The sequence below is a fragment of the Pseudophryne corroboree genome, chromosome 7 (assembly GCF_028390025.1).
Source record: "Pseudophryne corroboree isolate aPseCor3 chromosome 7, aPseCor3.hap2, whole genome shotgun sequence".
NCBI classification, from domain to species: domain Eukaryota; kingdom Metazoa; phylum Chordata; class Amphibia; order Anura; family Myobatrachidae; genus Pseudophryne; species Pseudophryne corroboree.
Genome location: NC_086450.1, coordinates 314,775,155 through 314,801,489, shown reverse-complemented (window position 1 = coordinate 314,801,489; position 26,335 = coordinate 314,775,155). Strand labels below are relative to the sequence as shown.

At 46.0% G+C, this 26,335-nt stretch overlaps 1 protein-coding gene across 2 annotated transcripts in view; it reads left to right on the top strand.

Annotated features, from left to right (window-relative positions):
• The window catches only part of EMP2 (epithelial membrane protein 2), an 85,900-nt gene that overhangs the window by 43,762 nt on the left and 15,803 nt on the right, over positions 1-26,335 (top strand). For both annotated transcript variants that reach the window (XM_063934279.1, XM_063934280.1), the window contains exon 2: positions 23,366-23,477. In XM_063934279.1, coding sequence (XP_063790349.1) covers positions 23,400-23,477 — 78 coding nt within the window. In that variant the 5' untranslated portion in view covers positions 23,366-23,399. The remainder of the gene's footprint in view (positions 1-23,365; positions 23,478-26,335) is intronic.

The following is a 26,335-nucleotide window of genomic DNA, read 5'->3' as shown; positions in this document are numbered from 1 at the left end:
CCGCCGCCGAGCTGCCCGACGGCGGATACGGCCGACGAGCGACCCGGCGGCGGGGGGGCAGTGACGGGGGGAGTGAAGTTTCTTCACTCCCCCCGTCACGCGGCTCCATTGAAGTGCAGGCAAATATGGAATAGATCGTCCATATTGGCCTGCATGCACAGCCGACGGGGGACCAGCGATGAACGAGCGCGGGGCCGTGCATCGTTCATCGCTGGAGCCTCGACACTGAAAGATATGAACGAGTTCTCGTTTATTTATGAACGAGATCGTTCATATCTTTCTAACAAATCGGCAAGTGTGTAGGGCCTATAAGGCAGAGACACTTTGGACACATTGTATCACTACGCTGTCCCAGAGGGAGGTGAAAAAGCATTTATCAACTGTATGCATTTCCTCTAGATATGTTTGGGCTGTGAAAATAAGTGTTCCATATAAGTGTACTTCAGTATTTAGGAGGCTGAATAATATAATTTGCTACTAAGAATTGTTCACTGTGGAGCTAATTAGAGCACCTATTGCATGCTATATTGTTCTAATCAGCAATCTAGTATTCATTACCAGTGCAATCACAAGGTACCTGTGATAAGGATCACTGAAGAAATAGGCTTTGTAGATATACATATTATGTTTTAGCTTTTTAAGTGTTTATATTAACAGTTATCAATACAAAATAAATACAATTTTATCTATCCTTTATTGTGGACAGCGCTTTCAATTTAGGTCTTTCCTGTCACAATAAATATATTGGGAACCAACAACCCAATAACTTGAGAGCGGCAGTCCTTAATAAGGAGAGGAGTATTAATGAACTGATAAAGCATTTTAGCAATTTGAGTTGGGACAGCTGACACACATTAAAGCTTAGCGCTTTTTTTGCTTGGAGTTTGGACTACGGCTATCTGCTGGGATGTTGTGGGGTCAGGACTAGGACTATGTGCTGTGTGGGAAGTTTATGTATGTGCTGGGAGTGGGGAAGACTACTACTATGTACTAAGGGCGGCTACAGCTATGTGCTGGGAGGGGATGGGGACTACTGTATGACTGTTGGTAGAGGTGGAGACTATGGCTATGTGCTGGGAGGACTACGGCTAATGCTTGGGGAGGTGGGGGCTATGGCTATTTACTGGGAGGGGACTATGGCTATGGTGGTCATTCCGAGTTGTTCACTCGTTACCGATTTTCGCTATGCTGCGATTTGTTGCTAAATGCGCATACGCATGGTGTGCATGGCGCATGCGCTTAGTTATTTAACTAAAAACTTAGCAGTTTTGCTGGTGTTCGTGCGGCGCTTTTCAGTCGCACTACTGATCGGTAAATGATTGACAGGAAGTGGGTGTTTCTGGGTGAGCGTTTTCCGGGAGTGTGCTAAAAAAACACAGGCGTGTCAGGGAAAAACGCGGGAGTGTCTGGAGAAACGGGGGAGTGGCTGGCTGAACGCAGAGCGTGTTTGTGACGTCAAACTAGGAACTAAATGGACAATCTAGAAGAAGGTCTGGAGCTACTCAGAAACTGCTTGAAATATTTATTAGCAGTTCTGCTAATCTTTTGTTCGCTATTCTGTTAAGCTAAGATACACTCCCAGAGGGCGGCGGCCTAGCGTGTGCAATGCTGCTAAAAGCAGCTAGCGAGCGGACAACTCGGAATGAGGGCCTATGTGCTGGGAGGGGAATGGAGACTATGACTATATGACTGTGGGGGCTTATCTGGCACTATAAGGGCATATCTGGCACCGTGTATCTGGCAATGTGGGGGCATATCTGGCAATGCGGGGGCAAATCTGGTAACGTTGGGGCATATGTGTGTCTGGCAATGTGGGGTCATATCTGGCATTATGGGGTCATATGTGTATCTGGAACTGTGCAGGCATATTTAGCACCGTGGGGGCATATCTAGCACCGTGGGGCCATATGTGTATCTGGCACTGTGGGGGCATGTGTGTATCTGGAACTGTAGGGGCATATGTGTATCTGGCACTATTGGGGGCATATATGTATCTGGTACTGCACTATTGGGGTCATATCTGTATGATGCTCCCATTTTCATTGGCCACACCCCATGTGGTGTAGCCACACCCATTTTTTTGGCATGCACGCACCCTTGGAGCGCGCACACAGTACCACTAACATTTTTTTTCAACTTGCACTACTGGGTAGTGCGCTGCACTGCACTTCTTTGCACTACTATTTGATTATACTACCTAGCCTTGGGTGGCATTGCCTCCTCGGCCAGGCCAGGCACTGCTGATGTCTTTTCAGTGTTATAAGAGTAACTGTGTGGGCATAATGTGTATAAGGGTTACTACTGTGTAACGTTATTTGAATTGGGGGAACTATTGTATGGTCATGCCCCTTTCCCACAAGATCATGTCCCTTTTTTGCGCATGCACCGTCCCTATTTCAAATATGGGGGGTGCCAGTCCCTTACTTTGCCAGGGGTGCCCGGACCCCTAGATACACTCCTGTTGGTTTGATTTGCCGACAGTTGGGATACAGGCAGTCAGAATATTGACTGCGGCATCCCGATGTTCAGAATCCTGACAGGAGAAGGTAGGTATAATTACCACACCCAGTGACGCCTCTGCGTTACTTTGCCTTACTCCACTTCATTAGCAAAAATCTAAAAAATTTTCAGGAAAATATGGAATGGAATGGATATAAATTTTAACACAGGGGAAGATTCTTTGTCTCTAACTATAAAGCAGCGATTTTTACAGTGCTACACAGTGGCAAACGCAGGATTTCTAGAGGGAGGTTTACAAATGCAATCCATAAACTACTACTCTGCGGAGCAAGTCCAGGAGTCTGGGGGAGCGATAGAAGAACCTAGTAACAATCCTGAACATTGGTACTTTTTATACATTGTGTAGACAGTGTATGGAATACAGTATTAATATTTAACACTATAGATTGTTTATAGCACAGGTTCTCAAACTCGGTCCTCAGGACCCCACACAGTGCATGTTTTGCAGGTCTCCTCACAGAATCACAAGTGACATAATTAGCTCCACCTGTGGACCTTTTAAAATGTGTCAGTGAGTAATTAATATACCTGTGCACCTGCTGGGTTACCTGCAAAACATGCACTGTGTGGGGTCCTGAGGACCGAGTTTGAGAACCACTGGTTTATAGCATAGGCAATATTAAACATATTAACCAATGTAAATAAGATAAGTGGTCAGGAAAAGGTTAAACATAACATAATAAGTAAATACATAAACGGGATCAGTATGAAATACCTCCAATCAAAATCCCGACGTGCGAAATCCCGACAGCAATTGACCGATGGTCAAAATCCCGACAAGGTCAAAATCCCGACATGGACAAAATACCGACATTTAAAATACTGACAAGGTCAAAATACCGACATGTAAAATGCCGACAGGTCAAAATACCGACATGCAGTTTCCATTTTTTTTTTGTGTATGGCGACATAGGTCAATATGGACACCATATAAGTGTACCGGTCCCCTCGCATGGCTCGCTGCGCTCGGCACACTATTATATTCCCCCTCCAGTGGGATGGTGAAGTATGAACAAGTCAGTTTCAATGAAAGAAATCATGAAAAACTCATGTCGGTATTTTGACCTGTCGGCATTTTACATGTCGGTATTTTGACCTCGTCGGTATTTTAAATGTCGGTATTTTGTCCATGTCGGGATTTTGACCGTCGGTCAATTGCTGTCGTAATTTCCACCGTCGGGATTTTGATTGGAGGTAAATTGACTGCATCCCACATAAACATAATAGAACCAGTAGTAGACAGCAGAGTGCACTTTCTATGCACACATTCTCCCACCTCATGGAAAGGCTTCTGTCTCTTCTTCCTGGCAGCTACCTTCATATTATATACCATTGCTGTTGTTGTTATAATTTGAGACACTTGCCAAGAGGAGGGGGGTTTTCATGCAACCAGAAACCCGCCCCTGCGTTTGCCTATGCTACATTGATTTAGTGAAGATGAGTATACCAGCCATGCTTACAAAGGTGAGGTTTTACCCATTCATTTTAATAAATAGTCAGATGAATTCTAAATAATGCTACGTTTTTAGTAATTCAATGGACAACCTTCAGAAGATTTTTTTAATGCTCAAATATTCAATAACTAGCCCATACTGGTTGTTTTTGCAGGACAGTACTGAGGTAATGAGGACGGAGCCACCATAATGACAAATGCAGCTTGAAACCAGAAAATATATCCTTGTGCGAACTAAAGTCTGCTTAACCTAAATAAATATGTCTGTTATTACCCAGTTTTCTGTTATCACTGTTGTTCCAATTGTAAAGCGCAACAGAATATGCTGCACTATATAAGAAACAGTAAATAAATAAGTAATAGAAAACAGACCGTACATATAATTTTCATATATCTGGATGACAGCACATTAAGCTGCTACATTACATCATTTGCACACCAATCAAAACTGCTGCAGGGCCAAATATCAGCACCACGGTTCCCTAACGCTGATTGGTGATCAGAACCACTGCTCGGCGAACATCGATGATCGGTGATCTGTCAGGGAAATCAAGAAAACTCAGCATGTTCAAATTCCCCGACTCGCTGATCCTGATAATTTTTTGGTCAAAAACATCAAATCAGGGATTTCTAAGATGCTGGATTTCCCTGACTCAGCGTCTGCAGAGCTGGAAATTGGGGAAATACATTGCAGATGTATGGGCCCCATTACATTATGGTTTGACTTAAAATTTGTATTTATGCCATTTTGCTGGATAATGCCATCTTGTATGGATTATTTACCTATTCCTCCTGTGCATTGCTCTTCTTTATGTGGTATATGATGTTGCTTGGCCAGCATTCCCTTGTATATATATAGTTTACTGTTTATTGTACTTTTTTCCATGCTGGCATTCATTTTGGCTTACTTGAAACAGTGGATACTGAGGCAGCTGTCTTTTCTGAATGTTTCCTTACAGTTCTTTATCCTAAGCCACGTTATCCTGAGCAATGTCTAGAGCTGAAGTTCTGTTTAATCACTGTATTGTTTGGAGAAAGCGTAAGTAGGTTTTATTGCTCTGATCAGGCTACAGGAAAAGGAGTGGCTGGCTTTTGTAGGTCTGGTAAGGAAAATAAATTTCTGTTTTGAAGTAGATTTTGAATGGGATTGTGAATTTCTATTATAGTAGCGTACACAAAATGCAGAACTGAAGGGCCTATTTGTTAATCTTCCCCAAAAATCATGCGTAAACATAACGATTTTAGTATAGCTTGCAATGTAAAAATAGCTGAATACAGGAGGTATCACAGATATTTTTTTTTTCAATGGGAAATGCGGGTCTCTCCAATTCGTCAAACTATGAAAAGCAGCTTGACCCTTTACTCCAGTGGTTTCCAAACTTTTTTGAATCAAGGCGCCCTAGAATATCAGAATTCTTTTCACGGCACCCCCTAGGCCAAAAATTTCTTATTGAGAAATTTAGAAAGAAATATTACATTAAGTAGATTGCATTTATATGTCATCCTTAGGGTCAGTTGTGTGGTGAGGGACAAGATTTGCTTCTGTTTGGCCACATATTTTATGACTGGCAGCCACCAGCACTGGTTTTGCCTATTATATTGACCATGAATAATTTTAATTGGTCCTGGACCACCAACCCAGGGCACCCCTGCAAGTGTCCCGAGGCACCCCAGGGAGCCACGGCACACAGTTTGGGAACCTCTGCTTTACTCAATAATAATAGTGAATGGCAGAATGTATGAGTACTTGATAACCTGTTAGTGTATGGATGGAAGATAACAGTGGATCTGTTCTGATCAGCGTTATACTATAATGGGTGCCATGGAACAGTTTAATTTGAACCATTGTCTGGCCAAAAAAAAAAAAAACTTAAGAAAAATGTAGAATGTTGACCACACAAACTAGCTATGACAATCTAAAGCCCCATACACACTGGGCGACACACTAGACGAATGAATGATAATGATCTCTTTAAAAAGATCTATGGATGGATGAACGATACATGCACCCGCGGGTCATTCTCATTCATCCATGATCTACCAAATAAGCAGCTCAATGTTAACTATAGCTTTCAGCTGCATGTTCAGGGAGTAAATGGGGGATGATGTTAGAACAATATCGTACATCAATATCGTTCAGTGTGTATGCACTGGTGATCTCCCCTATTTAGCAATCAGCGGCTTACCCACTTAAGACTGATGTTTAAACATAAATTAAAGCTATAAAACTTTGACTTTCCCATTATGAAAATATATTTGAATTAAACCAACCAGAAAATTATAGATGTTCTGATTATAATATACCACATCTAGAACCAGATTTCCTCTATTCTGTTACAAGTTATTTAAAAAGTACACAGAAACTAATTCAGATGTAGAGTTTTGCTGCCACCTAATGGTTGTATGTGATAATGATCATGTTGTGAGTTCAGTAATAATTCAATTTACTTTTTTCAGAAGTTTATCAGTAGAGATAGGTGAATGTGTGGCATATATTAAAAAAACAGCAACCAATCCCTATGCTGACGTGGTGAAAATAATGAAACTAAATAAGACACAAAAACAAATAACCAAAGAGGGCGGCACTAATATAAAAACTGATCAGACAATTTAGGTAAAGATATGATATTTGTATTAAAAATAGTAATATTTGAATATCTATAAATCATCGTATAAAACCAGTAAAAAATCTCCCCTGGGAACAGCAACTGTCAGATGTGTAGCGATAGCCGCTGGGTGAGTGGTAACAAATAAGGTGATAAATCTCTATGCACTTATTGTAAGCAGCCTCAGCAGTATAAATGAATTGAGATCACACCCATTCTCAAAAGAACAACATATAGAAGAAAATAGATCAATTATAGAGCCTAGGCACTTATAAATCATATGAATTGAGGGTGCACTTCCCTTAGATGTAGTCGAGGTTGGTCTGTTTCATACTAGCCTACTTTTGAAAACTAGTTTCAGGGAGATTCAAGGCGGCAGCAGAATGCGCCGCGCAGGGATGTTCCTAGCTCAGAAAAAAAATAAGAACCCTGGCGCTCCACCCAAGGGGCGTGTCTAGTTCCGCCTGTGGGTGTATTTATTGCGATCAGGGCTGTATATTATATATATATATATATATATATATATACACACACACACACACACACACACACACACACACACACACACACACACACACACACACACACACACAGTAGTTGAAGTGGAAGTTTTGAAGAGGGGGTATGGAAAAGTAAAGGTAGCAACTATGCGCTCCAGAAAAGGGTGTGTGGCCACACAAAAGGGGCGTGTCCTTAAGTGTAGTTTACCACACCATATACCCCTTATACAGCACAACAGTGGGACCCCTTTTACTATCTAGTAATGGTGCCCCTTATACATTATGCCACACTGTATGAGCCGAAATTCACATTATACCACACAGTATGAGCCGAAATTCACATTATAGCACACTGAATGAGCCGAAATTCACATTATAGCAAACGATATGAGCCAAAATTCACATATGCCACACAGTATGAACCAAAATTCACATATGCAGCAGGGGTGGTCTTCAGGTTGCCGGCGGCCGGGCTCCCGACGACCACCATACTGGCGCTGGAATCCCGACCGCCGGCATACCAACAACTTTTCTCCCTCTTGGGGGTCCACGACCCCCCTGGAGTGAGAATAGATAGCGGAGCTCATTTGCGCTCGCCCAGCTGTCGGTATGCCGGCGGTCAGGATTCCAGCGCCGGTATGCTGGTCGCCGGGAGCCCGACCGCCAGCATCACATACTACACCAATGCCACACACGCTATGAGCCGAGATACACATTACACCACACAGTATGAGCCAAAATTCACTTTATGCTACACAGTATGAGCCACATTTCACAAGTAATGGGACAAAATTCACATTATGCAACATGGAATGTATAGAATCAACCATACACAGACCCCTTCCCCCATATTACACCCAGTACCAGATTATATAACTTTATACACAGCATCCTCCTTTCTCATATAACACCCAGTCAGTTCCACATTACATTCCCCCCCATTACATACAGCACTCACTTGGCTAGTGGACTGGAGGCCCCAGCTCCAGGACAGTGTGGGAAGGCAGCAGTGAGAGCCGAGGAGCAGACACAGAGGAGAGCTGCTGCTGCTGGGCTGATACACGCAGCCAGCCCTCTCTGAGTGTGGTGGGAGGGGCCAGCCACAGGGAAGCACACCCCTGATTGAGACGGTTTCTCAGTGTGCCCAGCAAGACGGCCGATGCTACATAAACACAACACTGCGGTGGCCGGCCATGAAGTCTCCCGTGCAGGCCCCGCCTCCTGGCTTCTCCGGACTTGCGCATACGCAGTACTGATTATCGGTAAGGACCCTTAAAATCCGGGTGACTGGCAAGGTTTGCGGGGCAGCTGGAGGCTCATCTAAAATTTGGGAGCCTCCCGCTGGGGGGGGGGGGTGCTGGTGAAACTGCCGCCCACCAGAAAAGCCGCTTCCAAGTGGCTACCGCTGCCCACTGCACGGAACCCCGCGGTTGGAGACATTTACATAAAATACCATCTACGTCATGACGTCGCCCGTGAAGACCCGCCCCTGGAATTCCAAGCTTGTGGAAAAAAACGAACTGCGGAATGCCAAGGACGGGGACTGCACAGGCGACATCACAGCCCGCCCCAGCCATCAAGCAGTTCAATGATGCAGTTTAAATTAACTTACATTTTAATTGTAATACTAGTATATACTACCATAGGGGTGAGAGAGACTACCACTCTGCTCCTGCCTCTACTTGATGCTAGTGACCGTCGATTTTTTACCTAATGCAGCCACCGCTACCCACCCAGAAACTCGCAGTGGCCGATATTTAAGTGACTCATGCAGGCCCTACCCCTAGCATTCAGGACTCGCATAAATGCAATCTGCGCATGCGCGAGTCCGGAATGACAAGGGTCGGGGCCAGCACCGTGACGTCATGAGGTGGATGCCCTTTATTTAAATGCCGGCTTCTGCTCCCCCCACATTCCTGCCCACTTTGACTCATCTAAATATGATGCCGCCCTTCTCATGACGTCGCCTGTGTAGGCCCCACCCCCAGCATTCAGGACTCACTAAAATGCAACCTGCACATCCTCGATTACAGAATGACAAGGGGCGGGGCCCGCACAGTGACGTCATGAGGTGATGTTCTTGACTTTATTTAAATGCTGGCCTCTGCTTCCCACATATCCGTCCTCTGTGTTCCATTTCAATATGATGCCGCCCTTATCGTGACGTCGCCCGTGCAGGCCTCACCCCCAGCATTCAGGACTCGTAAAAATGCAATCTGCACATGCGCGAGTCCGGAATGCTGGGGGCGTGGCCTGCACGGACGACGTCATTATATGGGCTGCATGTTATTGAAATGAGCTATCGCAGGTGGGAATGTGAGGATCCACTTCATGACGTCGCGGTGCAGGCCCCGCCCCCTGTCATTCCGGATCGCGCATGCGCACACCGCATTTTCGGCGATCAGCACTTCAAAACCGGGAGGACCCGGAGGTTTGGCGGGGCAGTGGGAGGGTCAAGTAAAAAACGGGAGCCTCCCGCGGAATGCGGGAGGGTAGGCAACCCTGGTCTGTTTGCTTCTCCTCCCAAACTCAAAGTGTGTTCAGATGTACATAAAGGAAAAAACAGAACGCAAACAGATCCTCGTATAATACAGTATGGTAATAGGGGTACTTCACACCATAAAACCAGGATAAAAGATAGATTGCGGGAGAATCCCCCTTTTTAACCACTCACAGTAGTGTATAGGAATGCAGGCATATCATAAAATATCGACAGTAATGTACACCGTCACCAAGTCACATAAAGTGAAAGAATTTTGGGGTTGCCCCCTTTTTATAAAGCACTCACAATATAATGGTCTTAAACAGACATATTAGGTGGGTCTTTCTCCTGCACTCTTTTCCAACCATATATATTTCCTTAACGGGAATATGTAGCTGTATATATCAGAAGAGATGTTTGAGATTAAAAAATAGGATTTTAATTACCTACCGGTAAATACTTTTCTCGTAGTCTGTAGAAGTTACTGGGGTTCACATTAGTACCATGGGGTATAGACGGGTCCACTAGGAGGCTTGGGCACTTTATGAAATCAATAGTGTGCACTGGCTCCTCCCTCTATGCCCCTCCTGTCAGACTCAGTCTAGAAACTGTTCCCGAGGAAACGGCCATACCATGAGAGAAGGATAGGTAAGGATAGTGGTGAGATTAGAACCAAACATGAAACAGGAACAGCAGCAGGTGAACCAACAGTACTTAACCAAGTAACAGTGCAGAAATGAAGCACCGGGTGGGGGCCCAGTATCCTCTACGGACTACGAGAAAAGGATTTACCAGTAGGTAACTAAAATCTTATTTTCTCATACGTCCTAGAGGATACTGGGGTCCACAGTAGTACCATGGGGATGTACCTAAGCTCCCAAACCGGGTGGGAGAGTGCTGAGGTTCCTTCAGAACCGATTGACCAAACTGAAGGTCCTCAGAGGCCAAAGTATCGAACTTGTAGAACTTAGCAAACGTGTTTGACTCAAACCAAGTATCTGCTCGGCAGAGCTGTAAGGCCGAGACATCCCAGGCAGCCACCCAGGAAGAACTCACCGACCTAGTAGAGTGGGCATGTACAGATCTAGGAATCAGCAAACCTGCCGTAGAGTAAGCATGCTGGATAGTAAGCTTGATCCAGCGAGCAATAGACTGCTTGGAAGCAGGACACAAAATTTTATTGGGATTATAGAGTACAAACAGCGAGTCCGATTTACTGTGATGAGCTGTCCGTTTGACCTAGATTTTCAAAGCCTGCACAACATCCAGGGACCTTGAAGTGGAAGAGGTATCAGTAAGCACTGGAACCCCAATAGGCTGGTTGATATGAAACGCAGACATCACCTTTGGAAGAAATTGCTGAGGAGTTCTGAGTTCAGCTCTATCTTCATGAAAAATCAAATAGGGGCTCTTGTGAGACAACACCCCCAATTCCAACACAGGTCTTGCCGAAGCCAAGGCCAGCAATGTAACTGTCTTCCACGTAAGAAACTTTACATCAACCTCCTGTAAAGGCTCAAACCATTCAGATTGTAGATACTGCAACACCACGGTGAGATCCCAAGGTGCCGTGGGAGGCACAAAGGGCGGCTGGATGTGCAGAACACCTTTCAGGAATGTATGAACCTGACACCAACTGTCTTTGGAAGAAAATGGACAAGGCAGAGATCTGGACCTTTAAGGAACCCAGGCGTAGGCCCACATCCACTCCTGACTGCAGAAAGAGCAGAAAACGACCCAGCTGAAATTCCACAATAGGGAATTTCCTGTTTTCACACCAAGACACATACGTCCTCCAAATCCGGTGGCAATGTTTAGATGTTACCCCTTTTCTGGCTTGGATCAGGGTAGGAATTACCCTGTCTGTAATGCCTTTCCAGGCTAAAATTTGACGCTCAACCGCCATGCCATCAAACGTAGCCGTGGTAAGTCTTGATAGATGAACGGCCCCTGTTGCAGAAGATCCTCTCGAACAGGTAGAGGCCATGGATCCTCCAGCAGCATGTCCAGGAGATCTGCATACCAAGCCCTTCTTGGCCAATCCAGAGCAATGGGAATTGCTTGAACCTTTTCTCTTTTTATTCTTTTGAGAATTCTTGGGATCAGTGGAAGTGGTGGAAACATACACCAACTGGTAAACCCATGGAGTGACCAGAGCGTCCGCCACCACTGCCTGTGGGTCTCTCAACCTGGAACAATACCGCCTGAGTTTGTTGTTGAGACGAGAGTCCATCATGTCGATTTGTGGAATTCCCCACCGACATGTCACTCACCCGAACACCTCCGGGTGAAGGCCCGACTCCCCTGGGTGGAGGTCATGTCTGCTGAGGAAGTCTGCTTCCCAATTGTCTACTCCCGGAATGAAGACCGCCGACAACGCCACAGCGACTCTTTATGCCCAGAGGAGAATCAGTGTTACCTCTGACATTGCTGCTCTGCTCTTCATTCCGCCCTGTCAGTTTATGTACGTTACTGCCATCACATTGTCCGACTGAGCCTGGGCTGCCTGCAGAAGGGCATTGTATATGGCTCTTAGTTCCAGAATGTTGATTGGAAGAAAGGTTTCCTGATTTGACCATTTTCCTTGGAAGTGTGCCCCCTGGGTGACTGCTCCCCAACCTCTGAGGCTTGCATCTGTGGTTAGCAGAATCCAATTTTGAATCCTGAACCTTCAGCCCTCGGTCAGGTGAAAGGTCTGGAGCCACCACAGAAGAGAAATCCTGGTGTTTGGCGACAGACGAATCCTCTGGTGCATGTGTAAATGCGATCCGGATCATTTGTCCAACAGGTCCAGCTGGAAGGATTTTGCATGAAACCTTACGTACTGCAGTGCCTCGTAAGCATCTACCATCTTTCCCAGAAGGCGAATGCAGAGATGCACCAATATCCGGATTTGTTTTAGAACATCCCTCACCATTGACTGGATCATCACTGCCTTTTCTAATGGAAGCAACACCTTCTGTACCTCCGTATCCAGTATTATCCCCAGGAACGGAAGCCTCCGAGTTGGTTCCAGGTGAGATTTTGGTAGGTTCAGAATTCACCTTGATTCCGGAGTTAGTTGAGTTGAGAGGGCAATGTCGTCCAATAACCGCTCCCTGTATGGTGCTTTTATGAGGAGATTGTCCAGGTACGGAATAATGTTCACTCTCCGTATGCGGAGGAGAAACATCATCTCTGCCATTAGCTTGGTGAACATCCTCGGAGCCGTGGAGAGGCCAAAGGCCAGAGCCTGGAACTGGTAGTGACAGTCCTGTAAGGCAAACCTGAGATAAGCCTGATGAGGCGGGATTTGAAGTTATACATCCTTGAAATCCAAAGACACCAAGAACTCCCCTTCCTCCAGACTTGAGATCACCGCTCCCAGAGACTCCATCTTGAATTTGAACACCAGTAAGTACGGGTTCAACGACTTGAGGTTTAATATGGGTCTCAACGAACCGTCCGGTTTCGGTACCACAAATAGGTTGGAACAATAACCCCTGGACCGTAGCTGAGGTGGAACTGGAACAATGACCTGAGTCTGTACCAGCTTGTGAATTGCATCCTGAGAAGCTGGTAAGACTGACTTGAAGAATCTGTGAGGTGGGAGTTCCTGAAACTCCAGTCTGTACCCCTGGGCGATGACCTCATTGACCCAGGGATCCTGGCATGACGTCGCCCATATGTGACTGAAATCTCTTAATCGCGCTCCCACCTGGCTGTCTCCCAGGCAGAGAGGTCCACCGTTATGCTGAAGGCTTTGAGGAAGCAGAACCGGAGTTCTGTTCCTGTGAATTTTGCAGTTGCTTGTTTTCTGGGTTTACCTCTATTGCCTTGGCTTTATGTTTGAATTTTGCTATCAGAGTCAGAGCAGAATATGTCTTCCTAGCTGGTGGACTGCGGAAGGAAGATATGTAGACTTACCCGCTGTTATGAGCCACGGCTGGGGCTCATTCCTGTTTTGCATTTTGGTTATGTATTTTATGTTTTACTTCTGTTTCTGTTCCCCGTGGGTGTCATGGGGTGTTCGGAGCCCACCCTTAAGGAGAGGGTACTGTTATGAACCACAGGTAGTGGTTCATTCCTATTTTATGTTTATAGTTCTCTTGCAGGCCAGGATTTCCCTTTGTTCTGGTTTAGAAGATTCTTGTTTGCTGCCGGTGGTGAGTCTGTGTAATTGCAGCCTGTTTCCATGTGTTGGCCTCACCTGTCTGCTAATTGCATCTTGTCAGTTTGGAGTCGTGCAACAGGGCAGCTGTATGACATAATTAATTAGGGCTCTCTGTTATATTCTGGCTCAATGCAATACACAGACGCCGGTGATAGTTCTTGAGTTCTGAGCTAGTTCCTGCCAGTTCCTGAGTGTCGGTTCCAGTGTCGGTTCCAGTGTCTGATCCCATGTCCCGCCTTGAGGCGTTCCTGTCCAGAAGTCCGGTGGCTTTGTCTGTTACTGGTCGAATATCTGGCTTCTTGGTGTCCACCGGTCTGTCATTTGGGATTCTGGCTGTCCTCCGGTTCTGAGAGCCTGTGTCGGCTACGTTGGGGGTTCCTGTCCGTTTGCCAGTATTTGTACCGGTTCCGTGAGTAGCGGCTTTGCCGCGTCCGTCGGCCTAGGCCGCTGTATTCCTTGGTTATATCTGTTACTGGTGTTTTGCAGAGGGTTCTGCATATGCTGTCACCGCAGGTACACAACAGTATAGTGTCGGCGTGTGGACAGCATTTCCTTTGTTGTTCTTTTCCTTTGGCGGCGTGCCACACATGTATTTCGTTTTAGGGTTGTTAGTAGCCCCTAGCCTTCTGTTTGCTTTAGTTAGAGGTCCCCTTGTTATTATCCTGTCTCGGTTCACGCCTTGTCTCACTCTAAGACCTGGGGGCATCGGAGTTGGGCAGACCTAATCCGCCCTTCAAACGCGGCTGCCGTGGGCCCAAGAAACCATAGTCACGCAGGCGTGAACTGACCACACGGGTGAAACAATGGATCTAGGCTGCTAGGGGCTATTTCCATACCACACCTTATTTCAGCATCACGTTCTGGTGCTCTGGACTCACTACACATCATCTCTCTTGTTCTGAGCACCAAGAACGTAACATTATCACCGGCCATACAACAAACAAGAAACAAAGCTAAATAGTAGTTTTTTCTTTTTTGGCCCAGTCCAGTGTCCTGTCTAGAATCCAGTCCTGTCAAGAATCTAGTCCTGTCTAGAACTCAGTGTGCAGAATCCAGTCCGGTGTTTAGAATCCACTCCTGTCTAGAATTCAGTGTGCAGAATCCAGTCCGGTGTGCAGAATCCAGTCCGGTGTTTAAAAATCCAGTCTAGTCTTGTCTTGTCTAGAATCTTGTTTAAGAATCTTGTCTTAGAATCGTGTCTGGAATCTTGTCTTAGAATCATATCTGTAATTGTGTCTAGAATCTTGTCTTAGAATCGTGTCTAGTCTTGTCTTGTCTAGTTTGAAATCCTCCTATGCCTACTATGCAAGCCCTGCAAGCATCTCTCTCAGCCCTGAACTCTGCTTTCAGTGCTTTGAAACCTGAGCGGCTGGAAGTTTTGCAGCGATCCTTAAAGCAACTGCAAAACCTTCTGACCAAAATTTTGCTTATTTTGCCAGAAGTTGTTGAGAGTTCATCCTCTAAAGAGACTCTTGTTCACAGTATGGTTACAAGTGAATCCTCAGGTTTAATTAAAGAGAAAAGGTTTAAAAGTTTTCTGTGGCCCAGGCTCTCAGAAGAGGAGCGTCTGCGTCGCAGAAACTCAAATTTATGCCTATATTGTGGGGGTTTAGGCCACTATCTGCAGACCTGTGAGTTGCGCAAGCCAAAGTGTGGCGACAAGTCCTGCCCTCTGGCCAAGTGGAGTCAGGATTCAAGACCTAATCCTGTCTCTACTGTGGCAGAGGTACTTGTCACACAACCCACACTAAAAAGCACTCTGTCCTATAATTGGGGTCCTTGGGCTAGGGAGCCCCATTATAGATTCAGGAATCAAAGGAGAATGTTTCTCTCCTCTCTTGATTTTCCTGTTGAAGCAGAGTTGCAAACCCCTGGAGCGGTGCCCGATGCCCGGGGTCCTGGAGCGGTACCCGATGCCCGGGGTCCTGGAGCGGTACCCGATGCCCAGAGTCCTGGAGCGGTACCCGATGCCCGGGGTCCTGGAGCGGTACCCGATGCCCGGGGTCCTGGATCGGTACCCGATGCCCGGGGTCCTGGAGCAGTACCCGATGCCTGGGGTCCTGAAGCGGTACCCGATGTCCGGGGTCCTGGAGCGGTACCCGATGTCCGGGGTCCTGGAGCGGTACCTGATGCCCGGGGTCCTGGAGCGGTACCCGATGCCCGGGGTCCTGGAGCGGTACCCGATGCCCAGAGTCCTGGAGCGGTACCCGATGCCCAGAGTCCTGGAGCGGTACCCGATGCCCAGAGTCCTGGAGCAGTACCCGATGCCCAGAGTCCTGGAGCGGAACCCGATGCCCAGAGTCCTGGAGCGGTACCCGATGCCCAGAGTCCTGGAGCGGTACCCAATGCTCTAGGTCATAGAGGGACATCGAATATTATAGCTCAGGTATCAATACCAGAAGGGGTCTCAGAAGCTGTTACCCCAGGTAGGGACTTGAAAAACGCAACCCCAGAAAGGGTATCTAAAACCATAGTTCTAGAAGGGAACTCGAGAAGCAAAACCCCAGAAGGGATCTTTGAAGTAATATCCCCAAGTGGGGTCTCGAGAGACACAGCCCTAGAGAAGGGTCTAGAGGTCGCTTCCCCAGGAAAGGACTCAAGAGGCATAGTGTTAGTGGAGGTTCTGAAGGTTATAGCTTCAGCAAAAGTCCCGGAGGTCATAGTCCCGGGAGAAGTTTCGATAATTATCGACTCAGAGAGGGAGGCTGACGGCCCGGTCCCAGAGAGGGAGGCTGACGGCCCGGTCCCAGAGAGGGAGGCTGACGGCCCGGTCCCAGAGAGGGAGGCTGACGGCCCGGTCCCAGTAAAAGAATCCGAGGCCACTGCACCAGCGGGGTTCCCGAAGACCACTGCCCCAGCGGGGTTCCCGAAGGCCACTGCCCCAGCGGGGTTCCCGAAGGCCACTGCCCCAGGTGGGGTTCCGAGGGCCACTGCCCCCCGAGGGCCACTGCTCCAGGTGGGGTTCCGAGGGCCACTGCCCCAGGTGAGGTTCAGAAAGTCACTGACCTTGGTGGGTTTCAGAAAGTCACAGCCTCGAGTAAGGTCAGTAGTGACCAGGTCCTAGCAAAGCACTCTAGTCAGTCAGATGGGAAGGAAGCAGATTCTGACTCTATTGATATCTCAACATCTATAATCTTTGATGGGGACTTAGTCCAATTTCTGGCGCTTTACAAACACTATTACACCATTTTGTTGTCTAGACCATTTCTGGGCCTCACTTCAGAGAATCTTGTGCTCTATCTGATATATTCCTTTAGAGGAGAGCCTTTTGAGTGGGCGTCCAGCTTAATGAAAGCTGAAGATCCCATTCTTCATGATCCCCCGGCATTCAGTGATGCAGTTATTAAGAGATATGGTTCCAAAGAAATTGGTTCAGGTTCCTCTAGGTCACCCGTCTTATATGCTGAGAGTCCACCGTATACTGTAAACTCGGCACAAAAATCACAGCCTATTACCATTGCTACTGGATGTGCTTTCCTGTTTTCTCCCTACAGGAAATCTTCTAAAGTTTCAGTACCTAGGGGAATGGAACCAATCTATGGTCTGTTCTCAGATTCTGAAACTGATGAGGTTTCTTATATGCCGGGGCACTCTGGTAGGAGAGGGAAGAAGCATCTGATTGCTCGACCTATATGTTTTGAAGAATTTTTTGAGCCAGAGGTTTCTACCTTTCCTGGTGTCGCCAAGCAAGTACAGGGTAAAAAGAAGAAAAATAAATATTGCTGACTCTTGCCTTGTGGTGTATATAAAAAAAAAGGGGGGGGGGGGTACTGTTATGAGCCACGGCTGTGGCTCATTCCTGTTTTGCATTTTGGTAATGTATTTTATGTTTTACTTCTGTTTCTGTTCCCCGTGGGTGTCATGGGGTGTTCGGAGCCCACCCTTAAGGAGAGGGTACTGTTATGAACCACAGGTAGTGGTTCATTCCTATTTTATGTTTATAGTTCTCTTGCAGGCCAGGATTTCCCTCTGTTCTGGTTTAGAAGATTCTTGTTTGCTGCCGGTGGTGAGTCTGTGTAATTGCAGCCTGTTTCCATGTGTTGGCCTCACCTGTCTGCTAATTGCATCTTGTCAGTTTGGAGTCGTGCAACAGGGCAGCTGCATGACATAATTAATTAGGGCTCTCTGTTATATTCTGGCTCAGTGCAATACACAGACGCCGGTGATAGTTCTTGAGTTCTGAGCTAGTTCCTGCTGGTTCCAGTGTCGGTTCCAGTGTCGGTTCCAGTGTCGGATCCAGTGTCGGATCCCATGTCCTGCCGTGAGGCGTTCCTGTCCAGAAGTCCTGTGGCTTTGTTCCTGGTCGAGTATCTGGCTTCTTGGTGTCCACCGGTCTGTCGTTTGGGATTCTGCCTGTCCTCCGGTTCTGAGAGCTTGTGTCGGCTACGTTGGGGGTTCCTGTCCGTTTGCCAGTATTTGTACCGGTTCCGTGAGTAGCGGCTTTGCCGCGTCCGTCGGCCTAGGCCGCTGTATTCCTTGGTTATATCTGTTACTGGTGTTTTGCAGAGGGTTCTGCATATGCTGTCACCACCGGTACACAACAGTATAGTGTCGGCGTGTGGACAGCATTTCCTTTGTTGTTCTTTTCCTTTGGCGGCATGCCGCACATGTATTTAGTTTTAGGGTTGTTAGTAGCCCCTAGCCTTCTGTTTGGTTTAGTTAGAGGTCCCCTTGTTATTATCCTGTCTCGGTTCACGCCTTGTCTCACTCTAAGACCTGGGGGCATCGGAGTTGGGCAGACCTAATCCGCCCTTCAAACGCGGCTGCCGTGGGCCCAAGAAACCATAGTCATGCAGGTGTGAACTGACCACACGGGTGAAACAATGGAGGTAGGCTGCTAGGGGCTATTTCCATACCACACCTTATTTCAGCGTCACGTTCTGGTGCTCTGGACTCACTACGCAACATCTCTCTTGTTCTGAGCACCAAGAACGTAACACCCGCAGTAGCCCTGGATATCCACGTATCCAGTTCGTCACCAAACAGGGCCTCGCCTGTGAAAGGTAGGCTTTCCACACCCTTTTTGGAATCTGCATCCGCCATCCACTGACGTAGCCATAGGCCCCTGCGTGCTTACACTGCCATGGCAGTGGAGCGTGCATTGAGCAATCCAATGTCTTTTATGGCTTCCACCATAAAATTTGCAGAGTCCTGTATATATTGCAGGAGTAAAATCATCTCACCTCTTGGTAAGGAATCTAACCCCTCAATTAGGTTACCTGACCATTTTGCAATGGCCCTAGTGATCCAAGCACAAGCAATATTTGGTCTATGGGCCACCCCCGCAGCAGTGTACAGAGATTTGAGAGTGGTCTCAATCTTGCGGTCTGTCGCATCTTTTAAGGAGGCTGCCCCCGGGACAGGTAAACTTATTTTACATGATAATCTAGATACCGATGCGTCAACAATCGGTGGGTTTTCCCATTTTTTTCTATCGTCCTGAGGAAAAGGGAAAGATGTGAATAACCTTTTAGGGATCTGAAACTTCTTGTCAGTATTAGACCAAGTTTCTTCAAATAAGGAATTTTATTTCTTAGATGCAGGGAAAGTAGCAGAGGATTTCTTTTTCACATTAAAATAAGATTCCTCCTCGTCCTCTGTCGCTTTGTCAGGATTGTGCAGGACATCTCTAATAGCCTCTATCAGGCCTGTATTCCCTGTGACAAAGCTGCATCCCCCCCTCCTGAGTCAACGTCACCCTCCTCAACGTCTGATACATCATCATCGGTATTAGTCTGCATGATTTGGGCCAGTGTATGCTTTTGTGGACAAATGGCAGGGGTCTGAGACGCTGGAATGGCCACTGAATCTCTATTCATCAGTTCATCCACAGATTGTCTTAAGTGTTGCATCTCCTTCTCATTTTGGGATGATTTAAGTGAAATATTTGAGATCATCCAATTTAATGAATCAAACCATACTGGTTCGGACCCACTAGCCTGAGAATGTGTACTATCCTGAGTACACTGTAGGGATCCCCCTGAGTGAGAAAAACACTCCGCTGTGCATGGAACACACTCCTTTGACATAGAAAAATGTAAAAGAAGTGAACACACACACACACACATACAGGATGAATAGGTTAAAAGCACAGTTAAACCACACAGAGCCCCCTAGGGAGACACAGAGTATGATGGAGTCAGCCACACAGCGCCCCTATAGCTAATTATATGGTTAGCTGGGTCACAAACTAAGCCCTCTTAATAAAGACTCAGTATTCTAATACTGCTCCCCCCTTTGCTATGACCCCCTGGTACCGCTGAGGCAAGTTGGAGTCCTTGTGGAGGGGCTGCGCTTCCCTGCCAGTCTGTCTATGTAGAGCTGCAGAGGGAAAATGGCGCTGGTGAGCTGCTGGGTCCGCTCATAGTGAAGCCCCGCCCCCGTAATGACGCGCAGTCTTCTGTTTTTTTTATACTGGCTGAGGTATGCATGGTGCTTAACAGTGGGTTAGAACCCCTGTAAGCTAGAATTGCCAGTGTGGGTAATGTAAGTAGTGGCTCAGCGCGCTCCTCACAGCGGAACACATGCACACATCATGTCATCCTGAGCCCTGGAGCGCAGCCTGCCTGTCAGCGATGCGCTCCACACTCTTATGCCGCCATTTCAGCTGGTGACCCGCTAACCGGGACATCGGCCACCTACTCACCACTCTTCTTACTTCTGGCTCTGTTAGGGGTGGCGGCGTGCTGCAGGACCGTACGTTCGCCGTGGTGGGGCTTGCCAATAGGACCCTCAGGAGCTCAGTGTCCTGTCAGCGGGGACTGGGACCATTAACCCTGGAGGAGGTTGGGCCGTCTCCCCTTCCCTCCAAAGTCCCACGAAGGAGACAGGCTGTTGCCAAACAGCACTGTCTGAAAATAACAAACAGAAAAAATAAATGTAGAAAACTCTTCAGGAGCTTCCCTAAGCATGACCGGCTCTTCTGGGCACATTTTCTAAAATGAGTCTGGTAGGAAGGGCATAGAGGGAGGATCCAGCCCACACTATTGATTTCTTAAAGTGCCCAAAGCTCCTAGTGGTGGACCCAACTGTACCCCATGGTACTAATGTGGACCCCAGTATTCTCTAGGACGTAAGAGAAATAGCATTTTATTTACATACAAACATCCAATCATAAAAGAGCTGGTGTATTCATACCCAGGGTCCACAGAGGTTTCAAGACGTAAAGTGACAAGTGAACGGTGCCCCGTTGGTCAGATGTCCTCTGGTCTAATTGGGATGAAACCGCCACACAAATCCTGGCACAGGCTTCCCCACCTACGCGTTTTGACCTGTGCAAGGGTCTTTGTTAAGGTGTGTGACCTGTGGGGCACCTACCTAAGTCCTGGCACACTGGTCTGTAGCTTAATCAGCCTGGCTGATCAGATATTGTAGCTCAAGATGTGTCCAGCTCATGAGCATAGCAGAATTTGTGCAGGTGTACATCAGGGGTGTAGTATGGTATGCCGGCGGCCGGGCTCCCGGCGACCAGCATACCGGCGCCGGAAGCCCAACAGAGCGGCGAGCGCAAATGAGCCACTTGCGGGCACGGTCACGCTATCTATTCTCCCTCCAGGGGGGTCGTGGACCCCCACGAGGGAGAAAAAGTGCCGGTATGCCGGCTGTCGAGATTCCGGCGCCGGTATACTGTGCGCCAGGATCCCGACAGTCGGCAACCTAAAGACCACCCGTACATGAGGCATATAGACTTAGGCTTACCACTCCGGGATGCCCAGTGAGATATTAAAAGCATCTCAGGGCTGCAATCGGCTCTGCCTGATTGATAGGCAGAGGTGGTCGAAGGGCGGGAGGGGGCGTGCCAACAGCATTTGAACCGTTGCGTTTCTTGACCGTTGCAGGGGCAGGCCGCGGTGGCTGCGTGACATCACACGCACCCTCTGTGACCCGGGATGCGGCAGGTAGCTGTCTGCCAGAGCAGCTAGGCCGCGCAGACAAGGAAGCTACTTGGCGGGTGCAAAAGCATCGCCGGCATGCAATGCTTTCGCACCTGTGCGGGGGAGCAGGGCCTGACATGTGGGGCATTATAGCCCCACGCATGTAACTTATTGTAGATGTGCTAAATTTGCAAATCTACGATCAGATCTGAATCATCCCCTAGGTTGTGTATCCAGGGCTGCATTAACATCTAATAATGCCACAATTATGTGAACACATCCTACTCTCCAAGCAAATGGAGATGCAATTCAACGACATATATGTAAACGACTAGATCCGGATATACGTATACAAAATTTTCATTTACATGTAGATAGTTGATGAATTTTGCTTTACTTTAGTCAGTCGGTCTGTTTTGCACTACTAATTTTAAAACTGTTGTTATACATACGATCAGCCTTTTTTGTGTTTGTTTGCTTTTTTGTGTTTAGTTCTTAAACCATATTGTACAACCTGAGGTGGTTGTATTTATATTATGATGACATATTCATAGGAAGCTGTGGAGTACCTAAAGAGTTTTGTAAAGTTACAGTAAAATACACTTTACAGGCATTTTTATCAAACACAATGATTATTTATCACAGCAATAGAAAAGTGTTATTGCTGATACTGTATTTCTCATTAAGGGGTCTATTCATGAAGCAGTGAAAAGTGTGGAGAAGTGAGCCAGTGGAGAATTTGGCCATGGCAACCAATCAGCATTGACGTAACATTTATAATTTGCATACTATACCATTATACAGAGCAGCTGATTGTTTGCCATGGGCAACTTCTCCACAGGCTCACTCCCCCACTCTTTTCACTGCTTCATGAATAGACCTCTAAAATCTTTGGCTATACTGATTGGGAGTGATAAGGATTACTTGCTGTTTGGTAGGGCCTGTCTTTGGGATTTATGACCATGCAAGAATTGCGCAATAGATTGTATGTTCTTGCAAAAATGTTTCTCTTCCCTTGTGCAATCTTCCTTTCCTTACCCACTCAATCATCTCCTACTCTTTGGTATTCTTTTTGTAATCAGTGGCTCTGAACCTGTCTGCTGTACGCATCAACTGGGGTACAGATTAGGCCAGGGCTAGTGAAATAGTCACTGCAAGCAAAAAGATACATTTTGAAAATAAAAAAACTTGTTTAAAAAAACCTTAAAACTATTGATTAATGAAAATGTTTATTCAAATAATAAAGCATAAAAAAATACATTTTCTGTTGTCGCTATCCTGAGCTTATGATAACAGAAAGATGATGGTGGTAATACATGCGCTGCTGTAGGTTCAGGTTACCAGTCTTTGCCAGAGATCCCAGCACTGTGACTGACTTTGCAAGCTGGGATCCAACATTGCGAGTAAGCCTCAGCGTACGCAGCTGACTGATGGAAGTGGGGGCTGAGGCTAGGAAATCTGCATGGTAAAACACATACTCCTGGATCTCACCCCTTAGAAAATGAGAGTGACGCTTCTCATTTCTGGGAACGCAGCCCTTCCTCCGCCTCCTCCCCACCTCCTCAACGCCGCTGCTTGTAATTCAGGCAGCGACAGTGGGAAACTGCAAGCAACAAGGCAAGACACAGTCGGATCTTGCGCAGCCGCAGATTCACGATAATCAGGAAACTGCGTGCGGAGCAGGATCTTTGCCAGCCTCTGAATCAGGCTCTTAGTTATTGCCAGATTTACATTCAATATACATAACTTATGCTTTCTATTTCTTTTTGCTTTTCAGTTTCATCTTGGTCTAGAAGAAGAGAAGAGTGAAGATGTTGGTCGTCCTGGCTTTTATTGTCATTTTCCACGTAACCTCCATAGCATTACTATTCGTTTCTACAATTGACAATGTAAGTCATTCATCTGCTGCACTGTACTGTCCTGCTGTATCATACTCATTCCCAGTTTATACATTGTAGCTAAGGTTTCTCTAAAGTTAGTACATCAAATCTATGACTTGGAAAAAATATTTAGTTAAAATTGTGTGTGAATTAGAGTATATATTCATATACTATCACTTATTTCTTATCTCAGTAGGTTATTAGATTCTAAAGTAATAGGCCCTACACACTGGCCGATACTACTGAAATACTGAAAGAAATGAACGATCCCGTTCATTAATGAACGAGATATCGTTCATATCTTTCATTGTGTATGCACCAACGATACACTCCCCCCCCGCGCGCCGCTGGGTCGACCTTTGGACGTATCGGCCGCCGGTCACCTCGGTGGCACATCGCCATGTGTGTAGGGCCCTTAAGTCTGACAAGTAGTTACCTACTAGACAAACCTAGATCCAAAAATAGACCCACTTTTTTAAAATTTTGTTAAACTACCTATGAAAAATGATTATTAGTTTTTATTATTAGTTTTTAACAGACTATTCTATATTGACCACCCAAGGTTGGACTGGCCCACAGGGAAAAGGAGAAACCCCTGGTGGGCACCACTGCCTGTGGACCCTCCTCTAGGGATCAGTTTCCAGACTCTATCCTAGTGCACTTGAATTATGCATTATACAAATGTTACATTATACTTCACAAGAATATGGTTTATTATATATTTACCAAGGGGTCCAGGCGATGTACTGTATAATGGTTAGCCAAACCTCTTTGGTGGCTGGCCACGCCCCAGTGGAGCCTGGCCATACCCTTAAGCATGGGCCCCTACAACAGCATCCCCCCGATGGGCCCTTCATGCCCCATTCCGATACTGTGACCACCTGTCCCGTGTGTCCTGACCAACAATGCTTAAATAATAAGTGTCAGTTAACCAGCTTTCTTTCTTCCAGCTACTGTACCTCCCCAGTTTCATTTTTGTATTTACCTAATGTAAATATATATAGATTAATGCTCAATAATCTATTATACAAATTGACTTATTTTCTGTAAGAAGGTGTTACAAAAGTTGCTGGCCTGTTGTCGTCAAATCATCATTATTGACTAATTCAATTGGATAATTTTGTAAAGACGCAGCAGATACCATTCTCTAAGGGCTCAAAAAAGATAAAGATTTGTGTGTGATCTAGTAGTGTAGCAGTAGAAGTAGTAGTAGATTTAGTAGTAGTAGCAGTAGCAGCAGCAGTAGTAGCAGTAGATCAGTAGTAGTAGTAATAGCAGTAGTAGCAGTAGATCAGTAGTAGTAGTAATAGCAGTAGTAGCAGTAGATCAGTAGTAGTAGTAATAGCAGTAGTAGCAGTAGATCAGTAGCAGTAGTAATAGTAGTAGTAGCAGTAGATCAGTAGTAGTAGTAATAGCAGTAGTAGCAGTAGATCAGTAGTAGTAGTAATAGCAGTAGTAGCAGTAGATCAGTAGTAGTAGTAATAGCAGTAGTAGCAGTAGATCAGTAGTAGTAGTAATAGCAGTAGTAGCAGTAGATCAGTAGTAGTAGTAATAGCAGTAGTAGCAGTAGATCAGTAGCAGTAGTAATAGTAGTAGTAGCAGTAGATCAGTAGTAGTAGTAATAGCAGTAGTAGCAGTAGATCAGTAGTAGTAGTAATAGCAGTAGTAGCAGTAGATCAGTAGTAGTAGTAATAGCAGTAGTAGCAGTAGATCAGTAGTAGTAGTAATAGCAGTAGTAGCAGTAGATCAGTAGTAGTAGTAATAGCAGTAGTAGCAGTAGATCAGTAGTAGTAGTAATAGCAGTAGTAGCAGTAGATCAGTAGTAGTAGTAATAGCAGTAGTAGCAGTAGATCAGTAGTAGTAGTAATAGCAGTAGTAGCAGTAGATCAGTAGTAGTAGTAATAGCAGTAGTAGCAGTAGATCAGTAGCAGTAGCAGCAGCAGTAGTAGCAGTAGATCAGTAGTAGTAGTAATAGCAGTAGTAGCAGTAGATCAGTAGTAGTAGTAATAGCAGTAGTAGCAGTAGATCAGTAGTAGTAGTAATAGCAGTAGTAGCAGTAGATCAGTAGTAGTAGTAATAGCAGTAGTAGCAGTAGATCAGTAGTAGTAGTAATAGCAGTAGTAGCAGTAGATCAGTAGTAGTAGTAATAGCAGTAGTAGCAGTAGATCAGTAGTAGTAGTAATAGCAGTAGTAGCAGTAGATCAGTAGCAGTAGTAATAGTAGTAGTAGCAGTAGATCAGTAGTAGTAGTAATAGCAGTAGTAGCAGTAGATCAGTAGCAGTAGTAATAGTAGTAGTAGCAGTAGATCAGTAGCAGTAGCAGCAGCAGTAGTAGCAGTAGATCAGTAGTAGTAGTAATAGCAGTAGTAGCAGTAGATCAGTAGTAGTAGTAATAGCAGTAGTAGCAGTAGATCAGTAGTAGTAGTAATAGCAGTAGTAGCAGTAGATCAGTAGTAGTAGTAATAGCAGTAGTAGCAGTAGATCAGTAGCAGTAGTAATAGTAGTAGTAGCAGTAGATCAGTAGTAGTAGTAATAGCAGTAGTAGCAGTAGATCAGTAGTAGTAGTAATAGCAGTAGTAGCAGTAGATCAGTAGCAGTAGCAGCAGCAGTAGTAGCAGTAGATCAGTAGTAGTAGTAATAGCAGTAGTAGCAGTAGATCAGTAGTAGTAGTAATAGCAGTAGTAGCAGTAGATCAGTAGTAGTAGTAATAGCAGTAGTAGCAGTAGATCAGTAGTAGTAGTAATAGCAGTAGTAGCAGTAGATCAGTAGTAGTAGTAATAGCAGTAGTAGCAGTAGATCAGTAGTAGTAGTAATAGCAGTAGTAGCAGTAGATCAGTAGTAGTAGTAATAGCAGTAGTAGCAGTAGAT